Below are 12,040 nucleotides of genomic sequence, written 5' to 3' on the forward strand. Positions count from 1 at the left end.
TTTTGCATTTTACAGATTTATCCCACGGGCCAGATTTGACCCTTTGGCGGGCCGGATTTGGCCCCCGGGCCACATGTTTGACACCTGTGCTGTAATGGGAACACCAAAAATTGACCCGAAAAAATGGAAATAGAATATCAAGTACCTGAATCTGACACAACCACGATTGTGTTGGTGTCAGTAGTTAAACTTCTCCTGCTAGGACAATAAAACTGCTGTGAATTAGCTTAGCTTAGCATCCTTCCTGTGCTATTTTGTCACAGGAATGACAGATGCGCAGCTTAGTGTTTGTAGTTTATTGTTTCTCTGTTAAAAATGGGCTTCCTGATATGTCTATAATTAGCACCTACATTTTGACTAAAACTTTTTTGTTGCCACATTTCTTAACTAAACCACAGTTCAAACAGAATCAAGTATGACAGAAACCCAAGATTAGCTAAAACTTTAAAATGTATTGTCATTCAGTTTACTTATGCCACAAGGGACATTAATTAACACTCAGGTGAATTACAGTTTATGCAAAAGGATAATTTTATTGCTACCTTCTTGATACTGCAAGCATAGACTGTATATAGAGTTGAAAATTCACAATAGCTATACACTCTGTATAGTACAGCACATCAGATTCATTCATTGTATTGAAGCAATGTTAAACTGTAGCTTCCTTATTCTATTCTATTCTATTCTATTCTATTCTATTCTATTCTATTCTATTCTGTAATTCAGTTGTTTGACATTGACAAATAATAAATACAGGGTGTCCCATAAGTCTCCATACATAGGAGACATAATACGTATGGTTCTAACATGTATTTCTTTATATTTCTTCTTTACAGTTCTACAGCAGTGGAGGACACGCATTGAAATGTGTTCCCGACAAAATGGCAGTCATATAGAGCATATTATATAAATAAAAATGGTTTATGTCAAGAAACGTTTATTTTTCTTATGTATGGAGACTTATGGGACACCCTGTATAATATGGCATCACAATACAGCCCACCAAATAACCTACGCTGCAACAAAAACACAAAAAGCACAAAAATATGTATGAATAGTGTTATTAAAGGTCAATATCATGTAGCAGTTGTGGTTTACCAAGGTAAATATTATCAACAATTTCCCTAAATGTTATCATCTTGTTCTATAGTAACTCTTTGGCTGTTTAATTCATCTGGCGGTGACATCAGCCTCCGTAAAACGCTGCTGAATTACTCAATTGTGATTGGCTGTTCTATCTCAAAGGGCCGTCTCTGCGTTTCCCTAAGTAGCCGATTGGTCAATCCTCCTATCAGTCAGCCCTCCCCTGCCTCTGGACTCATAGTCAGGTTGATGGAGAGAATCAGGGCAGAGAGGTGGAAGGACCGTGCGAAGATGTAGCAAACAACGGAAACAACTGTTTCAACGCTCTGTATTTTTTTTTACCCTCTGTGTGTTTAACTTTTTTGTACTTTTTTTTAGTAACTCTTGTCTTTTCACGACGATTTCCCCACTTTACGGTTCGAGTCTTGTATCCTTGGCAACGCGAACAACTGTCCTGCGAAGTTTGGATCAAGTGTTTTACCTTCAGCCGGAAAATAAACTGGATATTTACTCGCTTCGCCAACGGAACTGAATCAGCGCTTCATGTGACCGTTTATGACAGCGGCTGGGGCAGTTTTTACCCACGTTTCGCAGATTTTTTTCAAGTTTTAAACCCGGTGTTTAGGGAAACGGGACAGCGCGAGACAATAGTGTGTAGGAGAGAGCTCGTGCAAGAGGGGGGATCGATGCCTCGCGGGGGCTTTGTTCTGTCCTGTGTGGAGACCTACCGCGAGCCTGCCGCGGACATCGACTGATCGATCTTTGGATTAATGATAGGTTGGTGATCGATAAGTCGTTTGCGCAACCATGGATGTGACTCTGTCCGAGTTATTGGCCACTTTCATGGAGTCGCCGCTGGTGGTCTGGGTGAGTGAGTGGGAGCAGCACGCGCACTCAGTTGTGAGGATGCACGAGCTGCAGACTTGTCTCTTGTTTGTTTTTTTGTAGGACTTCGTATTAAACTTTTTGCAGAAACATACAACTTACTGCAAACTTATATAACGTGTTGCATGATTAATGAATGTATGACACTATTGGGATTGAGTTACATCGTAGTGACAGGAGAAATGCCCTAAAGACCTGAATATTAGTCTTTTCTTTTGATACATTTCAAGGGGACTTTCCACTTTCGGTTATCATGCCATCTATTAAAAAGAAAAAGTTCATTCTCTTTTTGTTTCTGTTCTGTCGCTTACAGCTGGTATACCTCACTGATATTTCTTAACTCCTGTAAATTCTCTGCTCGGTATGTCTCAGCCAACACATCTCTGTCAGGGGTTTTCCTGGCTCAAAATGAAGCAGAGGGTCATGTTTACAGCAGCTGCCATGTTAAATAACAGTGTGGCATTACTCTTAGTGTAGCAAAAAAAACAATTAAGGTAAGGGAATACATGGAAATACAGCCCTTGCGTTTAGTAAGACAGGACATCTTTAATGAAGGGAAAAAAATTCATGAAGTCCTGTAACATTGCAACTCCAGATACATGAGTCCAGTTGTGGCTCAGATGGTGTTTTGCATTAAGGGTTGAATCAGATTTTTGACAGGAGATGAAGGTGGCACAATATTTGACCCAGGTGGTAACCTCACAAGTCCCTAAGCCAGGGGTGTCAAACTTATGTTAGTTCAAGGGCCACATTCAACTAAATTTGATCTGAAGTGGGCCGAACCAGTAAAATAAAAACATAATAATATATAAACAATGTCAACTCCAAAATTTTTTCTATGTATTAGAATAAGTACAATTAAACAATGAAAATGTTTACATCTACAAACTATCCTTTCAAACAATGTAAATAACATGAACAAACTAAAAAAATAAGTGTAATTTTAACAATATTATGCTTCAGTTAATCATTTTCATGTGTTCATTATAATTTATAGATCATAGCAGGTCTACAAATACACAAAATATTTAATATCAGGCGGAACATTGTTAAAATTGTACTTACTTCTTATAAAACATTTCAGGTTGTTCATATTTGTTCAATTTATTCACATTTTTTGTGAAATTAAGCTTTGTTTTAGTGTAAATACATGAAAATATTTACATTTACAAAGAAAGAAATTTGGAGTTGTGAGTATTTATAGATTATTATGATAGTATTTTACTGATCACCACTTGAGATTGAATTGGTCTGAATGTGGAACCTGAACTAAAAGGATTGTTAATATCTTCAGTGTAATTTTTGCATTTCTCAAATTCATCCCAAGGGCCAGACTGGACCCTTTGGCAGGCCGGATTTGGCCCCCGGGCCGCATGTTTGACACCTGTGCTCTAAGCAGTAAATATAACTCTTATTCTTATTGTATGGCTGTTATTTTGCAGCGTTCCTTCTGAGCAACCAACACATCAACTGATTTAGGCATCAAGCAGCAAGTGGGCAAGTGATTAGTTGGGGTAAAAGCTCCTTAAAAGCAAGTCAAGTCAAAGTCACAGCAAACCACTACTATTAAAACAGCATGTTGGATTTTTGTATTACTCTTTTACTTGAGAGTGGCACTGGTTGTAAAATGTGTTAACTCACTTTAATTATCATATTTTCCTATATAATCTAAATTTGCACAGAACCACATATTCTTACCTTTGTATTCACCTACCAGTTTAAATGATTTGTCCAAAACTTAATGTTAAATATTGTTTAAGATTTTGTTAAAATGTAAGATAATTCAGCACATCTACATCAGCAACATTGGCATCAGAGAAAGACTATACTTGACAAGTGACAAAAACTTCCAACACTATCTCACATCTTGTTGAAATTTTCCCAAAGTTTAAAGTATCTTGTAAAGATCTTAAGAAGCATTGGTTTAAGTGCATAATGCCTGGAGAGACCTTGTAAAAGACACAGCAAGGAGAAATGTGTCATGCATTGTGTGGTCCATTATGTTAGGTCACAAGTGGTTTTAACTCCCAAGAGGCACAACTGTTTGAGGATGGTTTTATTCTACCTGCAGCTTGCTATGATTTCCCAGCTACAACAATGACAACCAGCAGAGTTATCAACAGGTCATGAACCTTGTTGTACTTCCTGTTTCTCCTAACCTCACGTCCTGCAGGAGTGACCCGTCAACCGACAAATTTTCCCGTCTTTGTTGGATTCAGACAAACACAATTAACATTGCCACTCAGTGGAAGGGAAACTTTCACCTCCCCATTTATTCTGTTGTGTCACTCTCCCTTTCCTCAGACTATGCAGCAGGCACAGCCATTGTTGGCCCAAAGGTTATAGAAGCAGTCTTTGTGCCCAGAGGGTCCCCTGTACAATCCCTCGACTTGATTTTAGGATATATTTGGATGGAGAAAATGAAAGGGGAGTGCTGGCCTTTAAGCAAGGCCCTTAATCTCCAACTGCTCCAGTCGAGCTGTGGCCAGCAGATCAGAAAGTGGTTGCACTGGGCAGCTTCCAGCTCTGTAACTGGGAGCACAGCTTTCTGTACTTCTCTGAATATTTCTGTGAAAGGTTTGAAAAGTCCTTAAATACCTGTAAGATCATTTGGAGAAATCAGCAGAACATCATAGTTTTAAAAAAAATCAAGATGTTTGAGGAATATTTGCATAGTGTGACCAGTTCTAGGTGTGATGTGGGGGTGTTTTTTCTGTATAGGTGCGGACTTTGGGTCCTCTGGGTTCATGTGATGAAGTGGGCTCTGAGGAACGGGTCAACATGTTCATGGAGCTTGTGGATGGCGTCTTCCTGCACAAGATCATGACACACATGTAAGTAGTTGTACAGTGAGTTTTTACCACATGAGTCAGTTAAAAGTGTGTATTTTTGTGTGTCGGCTCGAGTATATGAGTGGTAAGTGAGTTAATCCTGTGTTTCCGGTATGTGTGTGCTTGTGTTCGTGTATATGTGCGACCACATCCTGACATGCAGGTTTCAGGTTGTAAACGTCACAGCCAGATGTGCTGCTGAAGTCTGCAGTAAAAAGAGCTGAAGAGTTTTATCCTTTACTCAGACTTTTGAGCTGATTTGCAGTCAGTTTGGACTGACATTCAGGAGATGTGTAGTCATTCTTTTAGCTGTAGTCATCCCAAACTGTGGTACCACAACATTCAACTGATTAAGTTTCAGCATATTAAAGGATTGGATTGAGTCTGTGAGTTTGCATGAGGGCTCACAAATAATCAGTTACACATATCAAACACAACAAAGCAAGTGTCAGGAGTTTTCAGAAGTTGCAAAAGCAAATATGTCCTGTTTAAGGAACAGGCATCAAACTATCTATAAGTGATAATACATGTGTTCTATCATGGTTTACTTGCCTGCTGGGTGCCCCATCCTAACCTTCCTCTGTCCCCAGTCAGACTATATGTTCATATGTTACTTATTGTCTTCAGAAACAATCCTAATCATGCTATTGTTCTCCACACACTGAATGTAGGCTGTGCTGACTGGGGGGTGATTAGCACTTGGTAGGGGTTTATGGGAAAGTGGGTTACGGACAAGGAAGCAGCCAGGATGGAAGGACCATGATGAAGGATATAGGATGAAAACCACTCAGAGACAGTTGGCAGATCAGTCAGTCAGAGAACCAGTCAACTGTTAAATCAGTCAGTCTGCGAACCAGTTAATCTTTGTATCAGGACATAATAAAGCTGCACCAACTATTAACCAGTGTCCAGTTTGATTATCTGTACATATTATGTAACACACTTGTAATAAAAAAAAAAGTGAGGATGTGCTGAATTTCGTAATCTTGCAAAATAGTAAACTAAGTATATTTGGAGATTACATTGTCAGATCTGAACTTTCCTTAATTTCCACAAACAAAATAAACTTGGGAATAACCTTTCAGAAAAAACATTTATAGCTGATTCTTAAAATAGTGGATGTATCGAGGAATAAGTTGAAAGTTAAAAGTGATGTGATGAACTTACAGAAAAAAGTTTACCATTCAAGTGCTGATCAAGGTTTTGTGAAAGTGCTTTAAATTTAGTACTGTGTCAGTTGTGTAACTACTGAAAGCTTTTAGGTGAAAGTACAAGTTGTAGTTTATTTTCTATCCCAGTAAACAGAAACATGTAATATTTTGTAGTGTAAGTGTTGAAAGGAGTTGAAGAATCATTTAGTGTCATTGCTGTAGCAGGTGATCTCTCGGTTAAGACTGAGAAATCAGTTGACTATAAACATGCAAAGCTTTGAAATGTCATGTGAAGAGGAAGAGATGAAAGCAGCTGAAGTTTCAATCTATATGAATCCTTGTTATACTCAGACCATAAGAGCCATTATGATACAGAATAATGCAAGCATTCTTTAATAGATCGTGTTGATGTATTTAATATTACATTGTACAACGCACAGGAAAACCTAACTATACCTACACGATATTTTAAAACTATGACTGCAAACTATTTTGCTCATGAGTGTAACTGTTTTTTAACTATGATTTATTTGTTTTTCCTCCTCCTTAACTGTATGTATTCTGTTTTAACTTTACTTTCGACATTATTAAAAATGAAGACAGGCCCTCATTGAGTCTTTTGAATTTGTCAGTATGGCTGTTTTTAATGAAAATTAAGTCTGGCTACGTTGCTTGATTTTCACAAGGAAGTGGCTTTGAATTATAAGAACATACTATCAATATAAAGAATAGGAGGACAAATACAGTGTTAGAGGTCATGAAGTGTGTTACTGATTTTCAAGGTCTCATCTGAAATGTGACCTGCACTTAAGCAGTGTCAGATTAGTTGCCTCTTTAGATTTGGCAGTGTTTTGGAGAACAGAGCTGCGACATCAGACTTGCGTCACGATGGTCATGGTAGGTCAGCCAGACAGCGTTACACACCCTCCGTTCAAATGCAAATCAGTCTGGCACAGACTAACGTGTGGATGTGTGTGACGCTCTGAGCATAAATCCATCTGCAGTACAATAGTTACCCTGCACTTGGGACATGACTGTGTGTCTATGTGTGTGCAATGATCTTTTTGTCTTAATCAGCCACTAATAACGTCAAAGCTTGCTGTACTATGTATGTGTCTCCATAGTGACCCGAGCCCAACCAATCAGAGGCTGAACAAGAATGTGAACAATGATGTTTCTCTGCGACTTCACAACCTGACTGTTCTCACCCGACAAATCAGGATGTACTACCAGGTATGCACACAAACGATGCCAAGAGTCTGCTCATAAACTACAGTAACACAATGGGTCAATGTGACCCCCAGCAGCAATCCAGATGGTCATTTGTTTTGTAAGTAGTTTGATTACAACACCCCAAAAGGGAGAAAAACAAAATTAGAATCACATAGCCAGTGGGTAAAGAATTGGTCCCCTTGCTTCATATGTGGCTGTTAGCATATTTTTCCTTGATTTGGTTGTGTTGGTCTTTCTGTCTTCAGAGGCAGCTGTTTGTGTATTCTCAGCTGATTTAATTTGCCCTTAGGTTGAATATGTGTTTGTGAGTCTTCAGGTTGTCTTTCTGCAATTATCAGTCATGCGTACATCTTTTGACATGTGTCCTTTAGCTCTAAGTTATAAACATGAAAAACAGCAGGAAAACACTTCACACATTCATACACAATTTTAAACCTGTTCATGCCTCTATTGGTTATGTGATCCATCATCAGTATAGATCACCCTTCACGTGTCCAGTCATTTTTAGTACATATGGATCATAATCATCTGCAGTGATCAGCATTACCAGGAAGTAACACTATGATCGCACACTGACAAGAAATCTCACGCTATTTGTGTCTGTCTGTTTGTGTGTGGGATTTTTGTATCTTTAATGACTTAGACTTATGTTACAGACTTTTTTGTGTACATGTGAATAACCCATTTTAATCAGAGAAGCCACTATATTGCTGTTAACAAGACGTCTCATTATGCTGGACCTGTTTACACTCAACCAAACAAAGCTGAAATAATCCTATCCTTGTTTGTGATTTTTAGATGTCATGCTGGCACAACAGCGTTGGTTTCAAGTGTGACATATAACCTGATCATTAGAAATATGAGCATGCTACTATTGCTTTCAAAACAATAATGGAGGGTGGTATTGTTTTCTGCTTGGAGGGCAAGGAGTTCTGAGACCCTTTTGTCTCAATAATTTTGCAGATACTTTTTAGAGTAATGTCTTGATTCCTGTTGGTTAGCTGGTAACTGTTTCTCTAAATTGCCCAGTGGCATGTCACACTTATAGTCACATCATCCTATTTTACACTCTTCCACAATACCAACTTTTTACCAACATTTCAACCAAAGTCAGTTGTTCCCCCATTCCATGTTTTTTACTGTTACACATACTCTAAGGCAAGGTTCAATGGGTTCAATGTCTAGAATTTGACTCAGTTCACAGAGAAGCATTTGCACAATGTCCCTCAGAAAACAAATAAGACAGTCTGCTTTCCAGTGGATGAATGAATTGAATTAGCCAGAGAAATTACAGTTGTAGAAGTTGTATTATGAGCTACATTCAGTGCAGTCACTCTGCTTTAGCACAAGTTATCAGACTACAGAAGTAGTTCTCAAGACTATCATCAGAAAAAGCTTAATGTTTCAGGTATTTAATCATCAGGGTCAACATGTATTTACTCAATACCGGGACACAAATAAAGTAGAAATTTGTTTAAAAGCATTTGTTTAAGGAAGCCTTATGTGAACGTCTTACATGAATGTAATGAAAACATTTCTTCTCTTATGTGGTCATTTTTACTGTCTCCTCATTAGATTAAAACAACTAGCAGGATTGTTGTTTATTTTACGTACATATTATAACATTAGGTGACATGAAGAATTAAAAAATCTGTTCGTATGTCTTATAATTGTTTGTAAGTGCAATTCTGCTTTGTATGCTAACCAACTATAGTTCCAGAGAAAGATAGTTTTTTTTTTATTATTATTATTATTTTGTAAAATTAAAATGTTTCTATATAAATTGTCTTTTATTTTATCCTTCAGGATTTAATTTACATTACACTTAGGTCATATGATATGAATCCATTTAAAAATGTTTACCTGATGATTACCATTATGCAGTAAAGTAGCAAAATCCTTTAGCATTATGTCAGGAAAATCACCAACATGGGGGGGGGTTTGGAAAAGATAGACCCCAGTTAGATTGTGAATCATTTACAACTCTGTGAACACATCATATAAGTTAGATTAATTTATCCATTTGTTATTTGTTTTCTGCTTTGGTCACATTAAAGACACAGAAAAAGTCATAAATCCTACTGTTTGTGTGTGCAGTGTATGGTATAAACCAGAGCTCAGATTCGGTTGATTTGGTTGAGGTGCAGTCATGCCCTGCCGATACACACATGCACACATTCTTGAGGCTTTAACGCTCCCCACACAGCTATGTGAGTGAGCAACTTGCATGCAGTTGTTGGTCATTTGATAGTTGATGTTGTACAGCATGTAATAAGCTACTAACTCTGTCTGAGATCCTGTATTCTTAAGGCTTTTATTATTTGAAGCAGCCGTGTTTTGAGTAGTCAGTTGAACATAATGCTTTTATCAGACCTAAAAAAGAAAATCAGACCTCAGAGGAAAATGTAAAACATCAGCAGGTTTGTTGTGCTGAGCTGCAGAACAGCAGTGCTCACATTGTAATTGCAGCAGCAGCAGCAGCTTAATTACTGTAGAACATTGTGAGATTCATTTACTCATATTTTCTCTTTATTTTAGCCATTCTAACTGTTCATTTTCACATTGTCTGTGTCGTAAGCTTAATTAAAATGAGAACGTTCTGAAAACTGGTGTTGCGAGTAATTGTAGTATTTTTTATTGGTTTAGTTAATTTTGATTATAATGTGAGCATAAGCATCTTTAGTTTCACTTCAGTGTGATTGGATGTCTTCTCTTTAACATCAGTGATCATTCAGTTATTGGATAATTAATAATTAATTCATTTAATGAAATTCAAGGCTTAGTGCTGCCCAGCTTCACTCTAAACAGATCAGACAGGATAAGCTGTCATCAGGAAAAAGCTTTCACATTGTAATGTATGTAATAACGGTAACTTGTGTTCAGTGTGCCCTTTTTTCTTGGTCAAATCATTGCACAGTACAGGTGTGTGAACAGTGTGATCATTCTAATTCAATATCCATGCTTTCCATAATTTACAGTATTGAAAAGCAAGTCAGATGACACTAAGGGTGTTTGTGCCATGTGACCACTGGTTTGTCAATAGATATTCTTAAAGTAAAATAATAATGCAAGTCAGTAAATCATTATCTACGCACAACATGTGTAAAAATGTTTCACTAACTGTTTTGTAATTATTTAATGGGAAATGATCACAGTTTAATTAAACATGTTACTTGTTTGCTACAAAAGGCTCGACATACAAAACACTGGTCATGCATAGTTCATGAGGGCCAGACACAATGCAGATCACATCTGCGGTACGCTATATGTGTGTGTGTGTGTACACTCTGAAGTGGGTCATTCCGGATAGTATGGGGTTAATCTGTCCATGATGGTTAATCTCTAACCACAGTACCAAATACCCCAACCTCAACACACAGTCCGCCACACACATGTGCATGCACATACCTCACAGTGTAGCCTTACGTCAATGAGTTATGAGCCTTAGAGTGTGACTTAGGATCACACACAGACACACACAAATACACACACATGTATACCTCCAGCTGTTCATATGGGGTGAGGCGTCGGCTTTCTCCTAATTAGATGATGTCCCAGGAGACGCAGAGCCTGGCCCAGTGAATCCTCCCAGTCTCCCCAGTCACAAAACACCAACCATTGCTGTGTGTGTGTGTAAGACAGCATGGGGGGGGGGGGTGTGTCTGCCACCTCCCTTCTGTTCCTTGTCTGTTGTACAACGCAAGGTAACCTGATATGACAGACTCTGAATAATACTAAGCTCTTAACACTCAGAGCTGGACTTTTCTTCCAACTTTTTACACTGGTGATGCAACGATACATTTATTCATTTATGTGTTTGTAACGAGAAAACTATTAGTTCAAAATGCACATAATAAATAAATAATCATCACCAGTTTTAGTTTTTTGAAAAGTGAAATTAACATTTAAGCTTATTTGTATTAGACTATTTACACTTAACAAGCTTGTTATTAGTCAGTTGGATATGCAGCTTGTTATACATTTTGCTGTATTGTTTGCTACATAGATGTATTTCCTGCTGCCCTCCAAGTGGATGATGATTGTTTTTTCAGCTTGTCGCCGCAGCTCATGTGACCATGACAACTACAGAAAACATGTTAGAGGAAAACTACACAGAAGCTGCCTTAATTGTTATCATTTAGTTATAGACCTCATACTTCAGTTACCGAAGCCCATCTTTATCCTATACCACCTATCAAATAGGCCTTTAATTATCCAGTCTCCGCCAGTAGCAATGTTGATATTAGGTAACTGAAGGTGTTATATAAAATAGGTCAAATTACTAACTACTTTGTCTACTTGGAGTTACATTGAGCTGTATGTTACTGTAGGTGGTTAGCAGCCATCTGTAGTGTTTGGTAGATGCTTGCAGAATGTCAGTGCGTTGCAGTAAGTAATTGCTGTCTGAAAGCATCTGTTTTGTCCAACATACTGTAGCTGCATAACCCCTAGCATGTTACCCATTGGCCATTAATTTGTTCACCTTGCCTTAAAAAATTTTAAATATAAGAAATCCACTGTTTAAGTAATGCAATTAACAAGTAAAGCAATTAATAATTCTTCTGACATTCTGCCTCCACAATTAAATTGACTTTGGTCTTATTTGTACAACAAAGTGTATGTAATACTTTGCTAAAGTCTCAGCCTGCAGTTTGTAATACTTTGCTAAAGTCTCAGCATGCAGTATGTAAGATTGTATTTCCATGTATAGCAGAAACCATATGTGACTAATCCTGATTTTGATACTATTCACGATGCAGCATTTACACATTTCATACACAGAACACAAATAAATCTGATTATTCACACCCTGTATACATGATAAATACTACTATCCTATTTATATACTTATTTGTA

The 12,040-nt window shown here is 37.7% G+C and overlaps 1 protein-coding gene across 3 annotated transcripts in view; it reads left to right on the top strand.

The window, feature by feature from the left end:
• The first annotated feature begins 1,341 nt into the window (after positions 1-1,341).
• ccdc88c (coiled-coil domain containing 88C) overlaps positions 1,342-12,040 on the top strand; it is a 44,644-nt gene continuing 33,945 nt past the window's right edge. For all 3 annotated transcript variants that reach the window (XR_003934468.1, XM_030126356.1, XM_030126357.1), the window contains exons 1-3: positions 1,342-1,950; positions 4,690-4,802; positions 7,075-7,183. Coding sequence is in view for 2 of the 3 variants with exons in the window: in XM_030126356.1 (XP_029982216.1) it covers positions 1,891-1,950; positions 4,690-4,802; positions 7,075-7,183 (282 nt within the window). In the remaining variant the exon portion in view is untranslated. The remainder of the gene's footprint in view (positions 1,951-4,689; positions 4,803-7,074; positions 7,184-12,040) is intronic.

The sequence above is a fragment of the Sphaeramia orbicularis genome, chromosome 22 (assembly GCF_902148855.1).
Source record: "Sphaeramia orbicularis chromosome 22, fSphaOr1.1, whole genome shotgun sequence".
NCBI lineage: Eukaryota > Metazoa > Chordata > Actinopteri > Kurtiformes > Apogonidae > Sphaeramia > Sphaeramia orbicularis.